Consider the following 20,208-nt stretch of genomic DNA (forward strand, 5'->3'; position numbering starts at 1 on the left):
GTGTTGCGTTGTGGTTTCTCTGTGTAATTTTTCAGGTGCGGTCCCATTACTGGATGGCAGTTTGTTAGTTTGTGTTAGCCAATCAGATTGATTAATGCCGTGATTGTCACATGATGATATGTTTCAGTTTCATTGGTTTAAGTAGCCCTTTAATATCATTCCTGTGGTTACATGTCTGTTACAGTAACACATGTCATTCCCAAACGCGCAGATCGATGCTCATGTTGTTGATCACTGGATGGTCTGGTCCTGACTCGATTATTATTATAGACCGCCGCCATATAGCTGGAATATTGCTGAGTGTGACGTAAAACGCACCTCACTCACTCAGAACTTATTTTCACTGTGCATAAAGTTTTCAGTGTATGAATCTTAATGCAAACACAACTCTGCAGATTCTAATACCTTTCGGTTTCGACTTACAGAAACAATTCATAAAAAATGTACATACAACTTATAAAGTTGAAAAATTATGAAATGAAAAAGAATCCGAAAAAATCGGGGTTCAACCGATTCACTAATTTCACCACAGTACTGGAGTATACAGTGGTTTCAACAGCTTTGCTATGCAGTGCTCCTGACGCATGTGCAGTGAATAGGCTCGCGGAGCTTGACATACAAGGTCGTGAACTAAAATTTATAATGTTCGTTGTGTACACAAACAAATAAATAATCTATTGGTTACATAAAGACAATGTTGATTGTGATAGGCAGCCTCTGTCAACTTTTCCGGATATTCACTGGCTTCTTGCTTGATCTTGGAGAAATTCTTCACATACAACCTGGACCCAAATACTCTGAACAACTACAGACCCGTATCTAATCTCCCATTTCTTTCTAAGGTGCTCGAGAAGGCTGTGTGTACCTGCCTCTCTGAACATCTGAAGAAACACAACCTGCTTGACAAACATCAGTCTGCTTACCGACCAAACCACTCCACTGAAACAGCACTCATAAAAGTCACCAATGACATTCTAACAGAAGCAGACAAAGGAAATGTATCAGCACTGGTTCTTCTAGATCTCTCGGCGGCCTTTGACATCATTGACCATAACACACTGCTGTCAATAATGGAAAATGATCTGAAAGTCAAGGGCACTGCTCTTTCATGGCTGCAGTCTTACCTAACAGGTCGATCCCAAGTAATTAGGATTGAGAGCCAAACATCAAGGCCAACAGATCTCAAGAGTGGTGTCCCACAAGGTTCTGTGTTAGGACCAGTGCTGTTCTCTGTGTATACTACACCACTGGGAAGAATTGCAGACAAGCATCAAGTCAACCAGCATCAATCTATTCTTCATTCCCTACCACGGAAGCCGTGCCACCCTTGGACTCTTTCTCTGATTCTTGCAATGACATTCAGACATGGATGACTAAAAACCTATTGAAACTTACTGAAAGTAAAACAGAATTATTGGATATTGCTTATTGGATCAAAAATAATTCTCTCCAAACTTGACAAGCAATCTCTCCAAATAGGAAATACCATCACAGCGCCAACCCCGAAGGTCAAGAATCTTGGGGTTATTCTTGATGAGCATCTGAAATTGGACAAGCATATCGCCAACATCATCAGCACAGCTCACATGCATCTCAGGAACATCGGAAAACTCCGCAGTTATCTGAGTGCTGATGCTGCTTCAAAACTTGTCCTATCTCTGGTTATGTTCCGAGTCGTTTACTGCAACAGCCTTCTCAACAACGTCAACCAAGATCAGCTATGCCGCCTTCAAGTCCTCCAAAACACTGCTGCAAGAATCATTACAAAGTCTAAAGTCACTGATCACATTACTCCAGTTCTAAAAGATTTACACTGGCTACCAATTACCGCAAGAATCGACTGATCACATTACTCCAGTACTAAAAGATTTACACTGGCTACCGCAAGAATAGTGAAAACTATTGTAATGGCATACAGGTGTCTTAACGGATTGGCCCTTGGATACCTCACAGAGTTACTGCCCCTGTATCAGCCCTAACGCTCACTGAGATCCCAAAACCAAATGCTTGTGAAAGTCCCAAACATCAAAACCATTTTTTTTCAAAAAGTCATTCGTTTTCAGTGCAGCAATGAAATGGAATGTGCTACCTCTTGAATTCAAAACCAACACCTCGCTAACATCTTTTAAGACTGCCCTCAAAACACATCTGTTCAAGTGTCAATTTCCATCCTGAGCGCACAGAGCACTGACAAGTGAATGATGCGCTATATAAATGCAATTATTATTACTTTGCAAACAGCCATCCCTCTTGAGTGTAGTTGGTGAGTGTGTCAAAGTGCCAGGCCTCAAAGATCTGAAGCACTTGACAGTCACACTCCTGAGCCTCCTTTCACGAAGCAACCTTTACTAAGGTCAACCTTAACTCCCATTCTTTAACACTGCACTAAGGGTACTTGCAGATGTGAGGGTGCAACGAGCAAACATCCATATATTTCTTTCTTTCTTCATCTTCCTTGGCTTCGTAGAAGAACTTGATGACATTCGTGCATCCTCCAAAGACGTCATCCCTGTGATCCAAAGGTTCAGGCATGTAGGCATAAGGTTCTTGCAGTGTGGTCAGGAATGCTCTCAGGTCAGTGTTGTCTTCCTGTTCCTTCCGAAAATTACATTCCCACAGGGTCACCACGTGGTCGATGTCAGGATGATGCCGCAACACAGTGAGTGAGTTTAGTTTTACGCCACACTCAGCAATATTCCAGCTTGCCGCAACACAGCCAGTCAGTACATAGTATGATGGAATCTCTCCCATGGTGCTGACAAGGGATACACATCGACCCATCTTGTAACAGCGAATACATCCATGCCAGAAACAGCCCGAAAATTCGTACAGGGTGCATGTCTTAGCAACGTAGCCATCCACCGTGCAGCGACTGCCATCAGCACAGTCGAAGCCTACTTTGCCACCATTATCAGCATGTTGAATGTGGAGGTCGGGGTGCTGATGCATGACCCAGTTGAGCAAGTGGAGACACTGAAGAGAGTAGCAACACTGGACAATAACTTTGAGGAAGTGTGATGGCAATGGTGTGGGGTGGCCAAAAATGTGTTCGGAAGGTGAATATGCAAGCCATGGGTAGAGTCACTGCTTCATAGAAATGGTCCAAGTTGTTTTGTTGAATGAACATGTAGCGGGATGCAGCACAATCTTGATGCAAAATGTCCACATCGCTCCGCAGTAGGTCAGCAGTTCTTCATCCAGATCAAAGACAGTCCCTTCAGCCACCCGTGCGTCATACCAGGCCAAGAAAGCTTTGCGTAAGTGGACAGGGGAGGATAAGAACATACATAGCCTTAGTGAGCTTTCAGTGTTGAAGAAGTGAGGAGAGTAGCCTTTCTTCAGTTCTGTCAATGCAAACGTTTTTGGAAACTGCTTCAGAGCCATCGTGAGGATATTGAGGGAATCCTTGAAAACAAGACGCCTCACGTTCATCTGCAATGCGTGATTCCCTCGCAGTACGATCTGGGGTGGTTTTACGAGATGTTGACAAAAGCACTTTTGGAGCAAGTGTCCATCATAGCCACGATAGTTGTGCGCAATGACTAAAACATCATCGTCTATGGCAAGGGAGCTGTCCTCCTCCTCCTCTTTTTGTGATGGTTTGGTTTGCTTTGAGGCATTTATTTTCTGCCAGACTCATCAGTTAGTCACCCATGTCCTTCAAGGTCGTAGGTCCTCAAACACTTTCACACGGCTAGGGCCTTCTCCTCCCTTACACCACAGACACTTTTCACAGAGTTGATCCGAACCCTCAGAAATACATTTTCCACATCACAGATGCACCATGCACAAGTTCGGGACATGAGTACCTTGATCTTGGGTACATTCAACATCATAGAAGAACTGGCACTGCTGTCGTTCGTTGTCTTCATTCCTGTTTTCACCATCTTCACCTTTGATGGCCGCCATGTAGCACTGATAGTTGGGTCTCATGGGTTCTTTGCAGATCTTACAGTCTTGATTTGCACTGCACGGTTCGCCATGCACTGATTTTTTCTCACGCTGACTTTGGACATGCATTGATGACAGGTATGGATGGTGGAGCAGCTGCTGGGATGCTTGAGAGAGGTTCCTTGATGTCGTTGGTTTTGGAACCACCCTCCACAATGAAGGCAGGAGAACCCTTCACTGACCACATCGTCACAGAATCCAGGACTACTGCACCAGTAGCATTGAAATTCTTGGGTGCAACGATGATCTTCTGGGTGATCGTATACTTGGTCACAGGTTTGGCAGTAGTAGGAATAACCTGTGAAAGTTAGCATGGATGTAATGACACTGTAATGCTGACACAAGTGAAGGATCTTTATAGGTTGAGACACTTTGCTCTTGTACAGGAGCCAATTTATCACGTCTTGGGAATAGATTTTGAGTTGGTGGTAAGGTGCCAAACGTTTACTAAATAGTTCCCACATGACATGTCCTATACACCGGCCCTAAGGAATCATGAGTTGCTGAAACAACCCCTTGGCAGCATTCAGCTGGGCTTGTCTACAATGGTCACACAGGCATTACCATTCCTCGGTCACAGGATCAGTTTTGGTAACCGGCGACGGTCAGGGCACAGGCAAAGCAGAGTTGGTCATCATTCTTGATTTGTACAATGCATTGTTCCTTTTCCAGGAAAGTGTTTAAGCCGACAATGCTTTTTAGCCATCCGTGTCTGTGGCCTTGGAGAGCCGGGTCTTCTACATGGAGTAAGTAGATATCCATGGTGTCATGAATTTTCAACTCATGGTTACTCACTCGTTTCTCAGGTCTAGCTGGACAACATCAAACTGCTCTCTGAGAACGACTTTAGTCTTAGGTAAGCCAAACTGAATTGAACTTCTACCTATAGTCCGGAACTTTTTGGTTGTTATTTGAGATGTTGGCTCCAACTGGTAGAGCTCGGACGTCTCTTCAGGTTCTTCTTCTAATTCCATGGGTGGTGACAACAGAACTGGTTAGAACTGTCAAGACCCATACTGAGTCTGGTCTATATAAACGTCACCCACTGACATCTCAATAATCCGTCCTAAGCGTGGTGTGAGGCAATATGGACCCAAGGAGGTGTGAGTGAGGTCATTTAGAGCAATAGATACACTGAATGCATTGAGTATTTACTCTAAACCTCTCTGAACATCCTGTGATGTGGTAAATGTTATAACCACATACCTCTTAACATAATATAAATATCAATGATTTAGAATGTTGTTATTTCCATTAACTGTAGTTTGATGGAATGAACGTCTCTTCACTGGAGAAGTAAGTTTGTTTCTTGTTGAAAGCAGCACACAGCAATAACCCAGCTAAAAAAGCAGCAGTGTGTACATATTCCAGTCTAGACTAGACAATCCAGTGATCTAGAACTGTTTGTCGTCACAAGCTAAAGTAAGTCTGAAAAAGCTAAGTTGTGTTCTTATCTTGTGTAGGAAATCCACTGTGTAAAAATTGATTCATCATTAAATGTCTCAGCATTGTTTTTAGTGAAATACATTACTCTTCAGAATTACTTCCATGTTAAATGTTAGATTGATACCAGTTAAAGAAATCTTTGTGATGTAAAACAGACATGTAAATGGTTCAGAAAAATAACCATTCAAGTTTTCATCTCGACTGTGAGTGAGTGAGTGAGTGAGTTTAGTTTTATCAGCAATATTCCAGCTACATTTTGGCAGTCTGTAAATAATCGAGTCTGGACAAAACAGTCCAGTGATCAACAGCATCTGCGCAATTGGGAACGTGATGTGTCAACCAAGTCAGCGAGTCTGACCACCTGATCCCATTAGTCACCTCTTACGACAAGCACAGTCGGCTTTTATGGCAAGGATGGGTTGCTGATGGCCCTATTCTACCCCAATCTTCAAGGGTCTCTTTCACCATCAAAGTTGTAAAACAGTTACAGTTATTTAAGAAAAAAAATAAAGATCAAGATGAGTGCATATTTTAACTTTTAATCATCCTGATAACAACTTAATAATGTACAAAACATTTCATAAACAGGTAACAAATTTATGTACATGGTGAAATCTGTATACATAAACAGTATATGATTGAGTTTCGGTATCAAATTACTTTTGATGAGGTAATGGCAGAAAATTGCATCACTGCAATATTTATTACAAACCAAAGAGAACACATGTGCCCTTACTTGCTCTTTACCTGTTTTGGATGAATGAAAACATAAAACTGAAATTAATGAATGTTAATAAAACACAAATTTCGTTGGATATGAAAGATCAACAAGTCAGAGACTACATTTGGAACTGTAGTGCTTGCACAGTCTATCATGAAACTTTCATATTTAGCATTAGTCTGCACTAAAAAACACTTCAGTTATCATTTAAGGACTTGCACGTTTATCAGTTTATTGAGGTTATTGCCTTGGCACTGCAGTTCATCTGGATACATTTTTAACAGCTTCAAATGTCATCAAAGACAGTCACTTCGAAGTGATTTTGACTGATAATCTCTAATGATTAAATCTAATATGATGATGTCATAAGCTGAAACATAATTCCTTGCGTTAAGTTTCTTACTTCTGTCACTCTGAAAACAGTTTACACAACTACAAATGTACTCTGAAAGAATGTAAGAGCATTGTCAGAAGGATGTCATAATTTAGAATATTGCTTTGAAAGGGAAGATATTATGAATTCCACATAAAGCAAAAGAATGACACATTTTTATGATATATAATACAAAAATAACCATAAATGAATAAATATTTAAATTCAGATTTAATGAGGATATACAATTTCAGGGATTTTTGCAACTTCATGAAAGTGCAAAAGCTCAAATTTAAAAATAGCAGAAGAAACAAAACCCATGTCATGCCCCACTTTTAAGCAAACATTTTTTCAAATTTCATCACATTCTTAATGAAAGATCCTCACCAAGAGTCAAAAAAAGGTCCCTCAATATGGATGTTAAGCATAAAGCTCATGAACAAAATGGGGATTCACTATTTGTGTGAACAAGGAGGCATATGGTGTCCTTAGTTCACTGTTTCTGACATGATGTATCTTAGTCACAAATGCATTGAGGCCTTGACATGAATTCATTTGACTTTCAGCTGGATCAACTTAAAAGCATTTCATGTAAAAACAACTTGTAGATAAACATTTCATCAATATCTTGCAAAAATATACGTCATATCTTTTAGGAACTATTAAGCATACTTTATTGCAATACTGTTCACACAGGAGGTGTCCCTATATGCCTCTACAGTGAAGTGTGAATTTGCCGTGATAGGTCTCTGCATCTTGTGTAAAAGAATGTCTTACATCGACTGTATCATTAACAACTCAGGAACACTGTACAAGTCATGAGATTACATATTTGTTACAGCTTCTTTATGTTAACTGCACTGTCACATGACAAAGCCTTATGTCGTACATAGAAACACTTAGTGACAACAATGTGTTTACAAATCTTCATTTGGATGAGCAAAGTAATCTGTCAAAACAAACTGCATATAAAATAAGTGCTTTCCTGGTGACTTTAACACATACTCTCTGTTTAACAGTGTATAAAGTATAAGAGTTTTCAATAAGCGACTTCCTGAAGATGGTCAGTACACTGCCAATAACTTCTTGGTTGACATCCAAACAGTCCCGGTTAAAAATCATATAAAGCTAGTGGGTTGTTGGCTGTATGAAACAACTTACAAATCTTATCTTACACAACAACATGGTGAAGTAAGTATAGTACACACAAGATCTTATAAGGAGGCATATCTTTTTCTAAAAGAACCAGTCAGATGGAGCATACATATATAGGTGATGTTAAAGGTACTGTATTACAAAATTCACACAGCAATATCTTTTTCACTTATGAGACATTTACGATGTATCTAAATCAGGGATATTCCCACACCCATAACATGAATCACAGTACATGTGGAAGTGAATGAATACTGGAGTTTGGGTCCATGATGAACATAGAGTGCGATGATGTGTTGATCAAAATGTTTGTCAGATAAATATATGGGAAACCAGGTTTGAACAGATTCCCACTACATCATTGTTTATCTCCGTCACTAACGGAATATAAAAATAGCACAAATTTCGGTTAGCTTAGGGATTTGGCACACATACTTGATCTAAAGTGTTGAAAGTATGCACATGCTAGTCTGCACAGTTTCTGGTTCAGTTCTGTAAAATGAACGCCTACCTCAGATGCTGTCTCCCTGAAGCAACCTACATTATTGTTGAGTAACAATACCTGTGAGAACTAAGACTCCCTGGCTACCTATACATAAACCAACAGAAACAAATTGTTGTGTAGCTCATGTAGATATGTCAACATACCATGTTAAAACACTTACTTCAACCAATAAGGTCCCAACACACTCACACTCATATTCAATTAATAAATATTGAGAATACTAAATTTGTAGAGATATGATCAAAATATCATAATGAGAAACTCACATTCCTATTTTAAGATTCATCAGTGATCAGATGCTACATATGCATCTAGTATAAAAAGCATACAGGTGAAATTAATATCAAGATTAACACCGACGAAATAAGGGGCCCAATACCAACTGAACGTAACAAATTTCATTCACTGCACAGTAGTTTACAAATACAGGTAGTTAAAATTCAATATGTCAACACTTAACAAAGATGTTGATATTAAAGAGAAAAAGTATTTATCTGGTAGTTTCATGGTCAGCTTAGTACAGATATCACAAGCAAATAATTTAACTTTTGAATTATATCCATAAAAATTTTGTACATTTACCAAGAGTATACTTTCTGATATAAACACACCCTGGCTTATTCCCTTGCAACATGACATCATTGGTACCAAGTGATGTTACCAGAAATTATGAAACCCAGTTCATGTTGTGTGGGTGCATGCTGGGTAGTTCTTGTGGCTTCATGGTCAATGTACGGATTAACCCTGACTGCACCTTGACGTCCAGTGGCTTTGTCAATGGCAAGTGATGCACTGTGATGAAGTCATGATGACAAATATATCGTACAAAAGGTTTTTAAGACACTCTTATTTCAGCATATAATGTCATCAAATTGTATAACATCCATCTAGATTAAGAATGAAGATTTTATGGATATCAACTTCTTTATATGAGAACACAACGTTTCGGAGTTAATGCTTACTCCATCAGGTGACAGGGAGTAAGCATTAACTCCGAAACGTTGTGTTCTCATATAAAGAAGTTGATATCCATAAAATCTTCATTCTTATGCATTTCACTTCTAAATGCCCTTCAAAGAATCCATCTAGATTGTCTTTCAAACATCACCTCCAAAATATATATGCACTTTAACAGGCTTGCAATCAGCAAATGTGCTGTTATTTGAAGTTTACTACTTTTTTTTGCTTTCAGTGTAAAATGTGTTGTCCCTCTTGTATTTAGGTGTTTTCAATGGTGGTTTCAGCTTCTGCAAGCTAGACGTTTGCAGACACTTTTAACCAGGCCGTGGCATAAGCACACTTGACTTTTGGAGTCAGGTGAGGTAAAACTTGATGAGCGATGGCCATAAAGTAGGAAATCTGTGTTGGCTACTGCAGCCGCACTCAAAACTTCTTGAAGAAATCATAATATCATCACTGGTGGGAACAAATGTGATGTTCATTGTTTCTGAGTAGATAGTACTACACTCATTATGAACTGACTGCTCTTGTTTTCAGGCCCCTAAAACACATTTTGTATCTACTGACCAAGCACATATTTTCTGTTTACTTCAACAGTAAGACCGGAACAACAGAATTACAATAGAGAGACCTCATATAGATCTAAATAGTTTTCAGACAAAAGTATATAGAGTATATCCATTTTAGTGTCAGCTCAAAATAAATATCTCAAATGCTTTCAGAAGAGAATATTGAAAGCTTGGATCATAAAAAAGCAGTTCAACATGGTTCTGTAACTAGCCATGTGTAGGGAACTGCAACTAGCCATGTGTAGGGAACTGAAACTAACCATGTGTAGGGAAGTGTAACTAGCCATGTGTAAGGAACTGAAACTAGCCATGTGTTTTGGGAACTGTAACTAGCTGTCTATTGAGAAGTGTACCTAGCCATGTGTTTTGGGAACTGTAACTAGCCATGTGTAGGGAACTGAAACTAACCATGTAGGGAAGTGTAACTAGCCATGTGTAGGGAACTAACTAGCCATGTGTTTTGGGAACTGTAACTAGCCATGTGTAGGGGGCTGCAACTACTCTCAGTTGGGAACTGTAACTAGCCATGTGTTGGGAACTGTAACAAGCCATGTGTAGGGAACTGTAACCAGCCTTGTGTAGGGGACTGTAACCAGCCATGTGTTGGGAACTGTAACAAACCATGTGTAGGGAACTGAAACTAGCCATGTGTAGGGAACTGTAACTAGCCATGTGTAGGGAACTGCAACTAGCCATGTGTAGGGAACTGAAACTAACCATGTGTAGGGAAGTGTAACTAGCCATGTGTAAGGAACTGAAACTAGCCATGTGTTTTGGGAACTGTAACTAGCTGTCTATTGAGAAGTGTACCTAGCCATGTGTTTTGGGAACTGTAACTAGCCATGTGTAGGGAACTGAAACTAACCATGTAGGGAAGTGTAACTAGCCATGTGTAGGGAACTAACTAGCCATGTGTTTTGGGAACTGTAACTAGCCATGTGTAGGGGGCTGCAACTACTCTCAGTTGGGAACTGTAACTAGCCATGTGTTGGGAACTGTAACAAGCCATGTGTAGGGAACTGTAACAAGCCATGTGTAGGGAACTGTAACCAGCCTTGTGTAGGGGACTGTAACTAGCCATGTGTTGGGAACTGTAACAAACCATGTGTAGGGAAGTGTAACCAGCCTTGAGTAGGGGACTGTAACTAGCCATGTGTTGGGAACTGTAACAAACCATGTGTTGGGAACTGTAACAAACCATGTGTAGGGAAGTGTAACCAGCCTTGAGTAGGGGACTGTAACTAGCCATGTGTTGGGAACTGTAACAAGCCATGTGTAGGGAAGTGTAACCAGCCTTGAGTAGGGGACTGTAACTAGCCATGTGTTGGGAACTGTAACAAGCCATGTGTAGGGAACTGTAACCAGCCTTGAGTAGGGGACTGTAACTAGCCATGTGTAGGTGACTGTTACTAGCCATGTGTAGGGGACTGCAACTACTCTCAGTTGGGAACTGTAACTAGCCATGTGTTGCAAACTGTAACTAGCTATGTGTTGGGAAGTGGAACCAGCCTTGTGTAGGGGACAGTAACTAGCCATGGGTAGGGGACTGTAACTAGCCATGAGTAGGGAACTGCAAGTAGCCTCAGTTTGGGAACTGTAATTAGCTGTGTGAAGGGAGTTAATTTCCAGTTATACGAATGCATCTTATAAATACACACGATGATTTGTGAAGGAAATTTGGTCCCATGAGGTTCAAACAACAATCTTGAATACATACGCCAAACTCAGTCAATGGGTCAGTTAACTGGTGTAGCTAACTGAGCCAATTAACAAACCAGCACGCCTCACACCTTTCTGCCCTTAACGAGTGAGTTCAAAAAACAGATTTGTGATTTTACAGATACAGAAGAATTAGCACATGAAATTGAGTCAGAGATTGTCTGATGATGAAAACATCACAGCCTGCCATCAAATCACCAAATAATGGAATTGTTCAAAATTTGATCATCTTTTTTCCTACCCTAGACATACCTATGTCTCGAATACATCGATAAGCTGAGTTTAGTACTTGGTCCCAAGTGATTCGACTTATCTGGACTTCACTGTGTATCAATAGAGAATCAATAAGAAAGATTTTAATTCATTCCACACATGTAGGAGTTTGAAATCCAAGTAATAATACCCCAAAGACCAAGCACTGTTGAATATCAAAGATGACCATAAAACTAGGGTCTGTTTCACAGGAGGGCAGAGGACAAAGAAAGATCATATGAAAGGTACTTCCTGGAGGCTGAGTTAAGGCAAATTCAGATTTGGTGTTGTTTCATCATATGAGGTATTCAACAGAGTAAGTAACTTGCTTTTCATTTTTGTAAGCTATGGAAAGGGATTCACTAATGTGTAATGTTAATTCAATGCTATTGCAGATGTGTAATGGCTTTCTACTTCTGAAAGATAGCAATGGATAGTGCATAGTACAGGACATTCAAACATCTACCATGCGAGCAAACACATGCACGCACATGCACAATTCCTGACACTGGAACCACTGGAACTGGTTAACCACTGCGTTTTGAGAGCTAGTTTACAATGTCACTTATGTATACTAACTTCCTGCAACATTTCCAACTCCCTTTAAAAAATACAAGCATAAAACACAATTTTCAGCTTGAAAATGATGTCATTGTACAATGAACTTCAGGAATTAAGACTTATGTATGAGCTTTATATAAATTTTACACTGCATCTAAGCTATCAAACAGCATTAACTGTACCAAATCTGTCCTTCTTCCAACATGTACTGCATACATAATACATAACATGGAGTTTCTACACAAAATGTCCCCATATGCATAATGCATTAGGATAGCAGTTTGAAAGTTGGTAATGTTTTCCCAGAGACAAAGGTATGAAGTGAATTGCATGGCATGGTCTATCATGGGCTGCTGCCAAATTACACACACGATATACAAACAGGTTGATATCCGACAGGTATGTCAACTGCAGTAGGTGGCAGGAGTAAGGCACCGGTCAACACATAACACTCCCTCACTTTCTGTGGCAGACAAAAATGTATATGAAAATCAGATGTATTATTGAAACATATGGACATCTGCATCATAGACCACCAACTGCACTCAAGATCCCATCATGTGAGCACACTGGGTTACTGATGACAGCACATCCTTTCATCAGCTTGTTTGTGATGTTGAGGTATTACTGTCCTCCTTGTCAACATTAGGTTCACTACTGTCATGTCCTATTGTGTTCATACTTGGGCCAGGCACAGCAGGATCTGTTTTATCTGCTGGCGTCATGATGACATCAAGACCAGGGCTGTCACTGTTCTCCAATTCTGTCAGCAATGCTGTCGCCTCCTGCAGTGTGTACTGAAACATTCACAGATGAATTACATCATGCAAACAATTTACACCAAGGGATGTATACCTGACTATCATATGATATCAATGAGACAACATACCTGGGCACTCTGTGTTCGCTGAAAAGACTTTCTGTTTGAGTCTTCGTTGGACAACCCAGCTGAACTTGTAGTGCTCCAGTAATGTTCAGTCATCTGCAGAGAAATAGTATTTTGTACTTATGTCTCTTCATGTGACTGATAAATAAATGAACATACGAGAAGCAATGGGGCAGAACTGATGGACTAAAGTACCTGTTTGTCATTCCAGGTAAACTTACCTGTTTGACTCAGAATGGAGTCTCTCATTAGTGGACAAGGATTTGCATACCCATTAAAAATCAAAGAGATATACATCAAATAAACTTCAATGACAACATGTGAAAGAGGTTGTTGAAACATTCATCTGGTTGAAAGTAAATCCATAACACATGTACACATCACATGTAAATGTCTTCCTATTTACTCATGTCTGAAATGAGGATGAAAACACACCAAATGTGAACAACAAATTGGGTTTTATGTTTTATGCTGAGCGAGTTTTAAAAAATAAAACATCATTATGGTAAGATGAAAATGCCTTTGATTTGTATCATGCAACCTACAACAAACCTAACATCAAAGGGGTATACCCAACACAGCACAGTTATATTTACTGTCATTATAGAAACTGAGAAGAGTAGTATAATTAATGGTGGCACGAGACCACCATTAATTAAAGTAATAATTAATATCATTAACAAAGATCTAGACCCTTTCCCTTTTTAAAAAACTTAACCCAAATTGACATGATCCGTCTCCCTCAACACTATGTCAGTGTAGAGGCGGCAGTGGTCTATTATTAGACTACACTTAAAGTGGGTCACAGCAGGGCAGCTCTATGGCACTGGTGATACACATTATCGTTAAAGTCATTCACACCTGCTGCTAGAAGAGCACAACGACTACAGTGATACCATTCAAGGTCTATTTCTAGAGTAACATATTCGATTATGGGCTCAGTGTCGTATTCAGGTCTTATGTAGGTGTTTAGGTAGTTGGTTATAATATGTTTTATATTAACATTGAAATCAGTCAGAAATTCCTCCTTGTGGATGTCTTCATTAATAACAAGAGTCAATAGACAGCTACCAGGCCCTAACTCTTTGAGTTTGTTAACAATCACAAACTCAGCATCACTAATAGATACGTATCTAGCTAGCCAAACATTACTTAGAACTGTATGGTTCAGCTTATCTTTATTATTTACTTTATACAGACAGGCCATATGGATTATGGACTCAGGGTTGTATTTTAGAAATATTGTTCCTCGGAAGAGGTCTAAATCATTTATAATTTCAGTTAACGAACCCACAAAATTCTCTTCGAATACATCTTCATAAAAAGTAATAGTCGATCGAAAATGAAAACCGAAAGCGATTTCTTTTTTAAACATATCAACAATCAGAACCCTGAGTTCAATCAAAGACATGTTTTTAGCTATCAATAGTTCCTTTATAGGATGACACAATTTCATCGTTATACACAGATGAGAACAAATCTGTAATAGGATGAACAAGTAGTAGTAAAAATTCTTAATAGAGTGAATATGCAGGTGGTGGCGCTGTGACTTCCAGGACCTGCAGTCGGCTGGGGGTCTCCACTCGGCTATCTGGGGTGTGGTAACTTTCAGTTGGCTGCCTATTGGGGTGTGGAGCATCTCCCAACTGTATGTTTATTTCAGCGAAGCAGTTTAATGTGATTCTATTATGCTGTTGGTTTTTCGCGATAAATGCCTGTTGAGCTTCTTGTATCCCCTGTTTGATGTACTTTTTTTTCTCGTCCTCGCTTATAGAATTTTTATGAACCTTTGATCTAATCTCATTCTTCATTTTGTTGTATTTTTCTAGTTCGCCTAAGATCAAACGAAACTCCTCTTCTGAGATTTTGTTATCATTGAGCGTGGTGGAAACGTGATCTTCTATCGTCTTTAAACATGATCTTCAGTTGTGTTTAATTTTGATACAGCAAGTATTCTAATTTCATCGTGTTTCTTTGCTTTACGGTTCAATTTGCGGGATGTAAATTTAAACACCGACCTAAATGTTCCTGCAATTACAGTCGCTATTTCAAGTCCTAGCACCACAGATGCGGCTACGACTGTTGTCAACAATCCAACTCCTACGGCTCCTAATCCCATGCTAGCTGTCATTAGGGCGGTGTCAGCGCCATCTATGTAGTTTAAGGCTCTATTGTATTTTTTATGTAGTGATGCCTGCTTATCACGTTCTTGTTCTAGCTTATGTTACTATGAATGTTGGTATGGTGATGGCCACCAAGGATGTTTTGGTAAAGCAAGGTATTATACCAGAAAATATTTTAAAGTAATATAATGGCTACAATAGCAATGATGGTTGGTGGAGAGAAAGCAACACAATATTGCTGTAGAAAAGCTTCAAGCAGCGCAGGCTGAATACGCTAAGAGATGTTTGAATAGACTAGATTTTATCAATAATCAACTCCAGCGCGAAAATCATGCTGTTAAAACTTTCAAAGACGTCAACAAAGCTATGAAAGAATACTACATATTAATGGGTAAGGAACTGGAAAATGAACCAAAATGGACACAATATTACACTCCTTCAGAAAAACATCTCACATATATAATATTACAAAATGAGACATGTTTGCAACTGGGTACTTATGGGGAAAACGAATATTTGTTGTAAAATGAGTAATAATCCGAGTAGTATTAATTACATAGTATAAGATAGTATAAGATAGTATTAATTACACTTGTTCAGTGTGTGGGATAGGGGGTGAAAGGTCATTATTGTTTATGTAAAGAGCATGTCGCGGATAAAAAGCGGTTTCAGCTTATTTATGAGAAGAAAAAGGACTACATTAAGGAACGTAAGCGCCTGCTAGAGATCAAGGTGGGGTAACCCCCACACCCATTGGTATGAATTATAATTCCTCCCGCACGAAACCTCTAGTCGGCCCATTCACAAGGAAATACAGGTTTGGCTCCCCGGCTTTGACATCCACTCGATCGATATTATATTTTTTCACAGACCAGACAGGATCTGTAGCACGTTTGCGGTTGTCACCCTCATATTCACCGGGTTGATATAAATATCTAACAACGGCGTGATCTGCAATCTATTTATCTTTCTTACGACAGGGTGCTGCTGCCTCAACTATAGTGGATTTCATGCGGACTGCTTCGACAGGCCTCTTATCAAGTAATCTAGTTACTTCACAATTCATTGAGTCAACCACACCAGGAAGTCGCACTACCCATTCAGTGTTTGGTGGGGGGATTTACAGTCGGCTGTCCGCAGGACCCCCCACTTGCAGGTCTTGGTGTGCAAACAAATGTTCGGCTAAGGAGCGATTTAATCTCTCAACAATGGCTTGACTTCTATGTTCCCCGGCTGCACCCCTCCTTATCTCTACATTGTGTTTAGCAAACAGTTGTGTCATGTCACCCATGAATTCACGACCTGGGTCAACTTGCAACACTGAAGGCCACGTCAGCTGACTGCGTTTACATATATGTTCGAATGCACATGCTACTTGTGCCGTATCCTTGGCTGTCAAGAGTGCGGCTTCCGTGTAGCAACTGGATACATCTACAATGGTCAGTGCATACTTGTATGTTTTAACCGATTCTGTCATGTGGAAGAAACAACAGGTCGGCCTGGTGAACTTCATTAGGGATATGGATACCGAATTTTCTCCTGGGTATATATTTTGGTGGTGGCAAGTATACTTGCCATATAGCTTCTTTCTTCAACCAGGCTTTATCTTCCGGGACACGTGCCGCTTTAGCTAATTATTTAATAGCGTCTGCCCCTTTCCAGTATCCACGCAGATTGTAGTATATTCTCTCATTTATATGTTACTTACTTAAATATCTAGTGGGGAGACCCCCATACCCCTAGCCAACCGCAGGACCCCACAGTGGCAGTAGCCATAGGTATTGACACCGTCCGCTGCTATCCAATGTTTTGTGTCTAGGGGTGATAGAGATGTCTCATTTAATGTCAACCCATATATCTTATGCCCATCACTACGGAGTATGTTCATTTGGTGTTTGAACATTTTTTTCTCAAAAAGGGCTTGTTTGTACAGGGTGTGCTTGATATGTCTTTTCACCACATTCTTTTTCACACCCTTAGCCCCTTTCTTATTTCAGTGTCCTCTGCTTTCTTGATAGAATACATCTTAGGTCTTAACCACACGTATTCAGGTGTGCCTGCACATTCATCTTTCATCCTGCCAAGGATTTTTTTATAATACCATGCGGGGTCCAACCCGTATTGCTTCAAACACATTTTTCTGAATATCTCAAAGATATCAACCAATAGCAACACATCCGTTTTCAAATATAGATCATGATAATCACCTAGATTCTTACAGCCTAGCTTTCCCCATACATTTTTGCATGTTCATAATCCTCTTGTGAGACAGACGCGTCAGTCAGGTTGCTGTAGAAACGGTCAATGGGGACAGAGTTACTCTGTCTCATTAAACCTAGACCAGTCATCCATATATTCATACAGGTAAATACCCTTACACAGCAGCAAGGCCCTAGTTTTCTCTTCTGTGTATCGATTAATTATAGCCAAGTCGTCTGGGTTATTTGCTGTCTAGAGACGACAACAGAAACTGAACACTATCAATGAATCTCAACCCATTTAGCGAGAAGGATACATATCTCTCCATGTTGTTTGGGATACAGGAAATATTTCCTTCAACCTTTGAAATAGCCTGCATAATCAAGTGTGAATCATATCCTCGTAAATTGTGAAAGACCACCGGAATATGAATAATTTTGGGGTTTATACGTAGCTTTAGATTACAGTCATTGTGAGCCGCACCTCTGTATTTCCCTGTCACGTGACAGTGGTCTCTCACTATTCCGCCATTCAAAGGTTTATTGCAAACTTGACAATGCATGCTTTTGTCATAAGCCTCCCTATCTGTCTGGGACATATTCATTGGAGTTATGCTGCTTAATTTTTTCCTGATCTCTACCTCCTCATGCTCTAAATATTGGAGAAATTTCTCAGCCGCATCCTTCCCTCTGTAAATAATTGGAGGGTAAGTTTTACCATCACAACAAACAACAATATAACCAAAACCACATGCCTGATGTTCTTGATATTTTTGTGCAAAACTTTTATCAGGGGATGGTGCTACAGTATTGATTGGTTTATTAATAGCTTCAAAGTCGGCTTAGATAATGTATGGTCATGGCATCTGATTTTTATAGTTGATAAATTTCAAGATATTGTTATTTTCTCTCGGCAAATCTACATGTATAGAGGTCTCCCCTACACCTCGACAATCATCCCTGTGTGAATCAAGTAGATCAACCTTAGAAACCCTGTGAAGGCACCTGTCACAAAAGTGTTTCTTTCCCCCATGTTTCGATTGATCATACAACAGTCAGCTGAAATACTTAATCCATGTACAGTGGTATTTTACATCTTGTTGTGTCATAAATATATTGATCATTTTACGACCACCCTCAAACATTAAAGGGCTTATCCTGTGCACTATCACGTTTTTACCTTCTTGCCCGAATACATTTAAGGCTAAGTCTGGATTCTGTTTTTCAACTTTAGTGACCTCAGATATAGAGGTGGGCTCATCTATACCTTGCCAATTTATCCCATCACCTTTCGGAAAACTGGAAAGTCTGTCAGAATGTGTTTGAGCTGGAAATTTAGCAGATCTTATCGCCATCCTCAAACAATCATTACCACGATTTTTAACGATAACCATAGCTTGTTTGTACTTCAAATGTTTAGGGAGGGGTAAGTACGTTCCATCTCTCAACGGTTTATAGTTTGCTATATCCAGATAGACCATATTAACAATAAACCAACCAGACCGCATATTAGTGAGACGTTCTAAATTTTCACAAATTTTTGCGAATGACCTGTCAATGGAAGAATTGATAGTATCTGGCAATGTCGCAACTTCCTGATTACCTCTGAAGTAAACAATGGTCTGGTCAATAGCATCATTCCCCTGATGTTTCTCTAGTGTTATCTTTAACTTGAGTTGAAATTTAATGCCTTTTAAATCATTCAGGTCTTCATTTACTTTTTCAAATACCAATTGCCTTACATCTTCAACGTCTATGTTGCTTTGAACTTCCATCTTCCACCCTCTCAAATATTTCCCAAAAGCACACTCAGGAGGCATGAATTGCAGTTCTACAGGTGCTTGTTCCCTTAGTAATTCAATAAGCTCAGCCATCAACATACGAGAATAATTTCGCAACACCCTTTCACGCTCTTGTTTTTTCAAATCTTTAACAGTAGGAGGTTTTTGGTATGTTAAATTTAATTTAATAAGGTTAATAATTCAGCCTTTTTCATGTGAGAGTAACCATGCATACCAAGGGCCTTAGCTGTCAATCTCAGTTCACGTAGTGTTGGCATTTTGCAGGATTCATACCTTAAGTAAAACAATTCTTGTTAGGTTGTCGTCAGCCGATTGCACACTATGTGGCCCAGTTTTCCATTTAGACATTCAGTGTAGTCTAATGATAGACCACTGCCGCCTCTACACTGACATAGTGTGGAGGGAGATGGATCGTGTCAATTTGGGTTAAGTTTTTTGGGAAAGGGTCTACATCTTTGTCAATGATATTAATTAGTAGTTTAATTAATGGTGGTCTCGTGCCACCATTAATTATACGACTAGAAGGGTTTTGATATGCATGAATGTTTCAAAACAGACTCTTCCAGTCTTCTACATTCAAGAGGATAATTGATGGTTATAACATATAAATCTGTGTGTTTTTTAACTTGTTTTTGATTTCCACACAACATTTTTTATCAAATATACAGGATATTAAGGATATGACATCACGTCATGTGCAAATACAAAACAAACACAAAAAAAAGAACACCAATGTAATGGTAAAAAGTTCTCAGTTCCCTGAAATTCCCATTTTCTGAACAAATAGTGGAGGAGCAATGAAGAGAATGAAAGTACTAATGTGAGTTGAGTGATGAAATGAAATGTCGTTCAATTCTGCTTTCAGTATTATTACACATACACAGTGAAATACCAGCATGTTACGTCTGATGAAGGCCACATGAGCTTGTCCTGCCTGTGTAGCAGTGACAGCCCACTGAGATAACATGCAGCACTCTAACCCTACTC

At 39.6% G+C, this 20,208-nt stretch overlaps 1 protein-coding gene across 1 annotated transcript in view; it reads right to left on the bottom strand.

Annotated features, from left to right (window-relative positions):
* Positions 1 to 5,922: 5,922 nt before the first annotated feature.
* The window catches only part of LOC137290530 (ubiquitin carboxyl-terminal hydrolase 24-like), a 177,129-nt gene continuing 162,843 nt past the window's right edge, over positions 5,923 to 20,208 (bottom strand). Inside the window, exons 58-59 of the mRNA XM_067821545.1 lie at positions 13,102 to 13,194; positions 5,923 to 13,009 (exon numbers count right to left, since the gene is read on the bottom strand). Coding sequence (XP_067677646.1) covers positions 12,812 to 13,009; positions 13,102 to 13,194 — 291 coding nt within the window. The 3' untranslated portion in view covers positions 5,923 to 12,811. The remainder of the gene's footprint in view (positions 13,010 to 13,101; positions 13,195 to 20,208) is intronic.

This window comes from Haliotis asinina, chromosome 7 (assembly GCF_037392515.1).
Source record: "Haliotis asinina isolate JCU_RB_2024 chromosome 7, JCU_Hal_asi_v2, whole genome shotgun sequence".
NCBI classification, from domain to species: Eukaryota; Metazoa; Mollusca; class Gastropoda; order Lepetellida; family Haliotidae; genus Haliotis; species Haliotis asinina.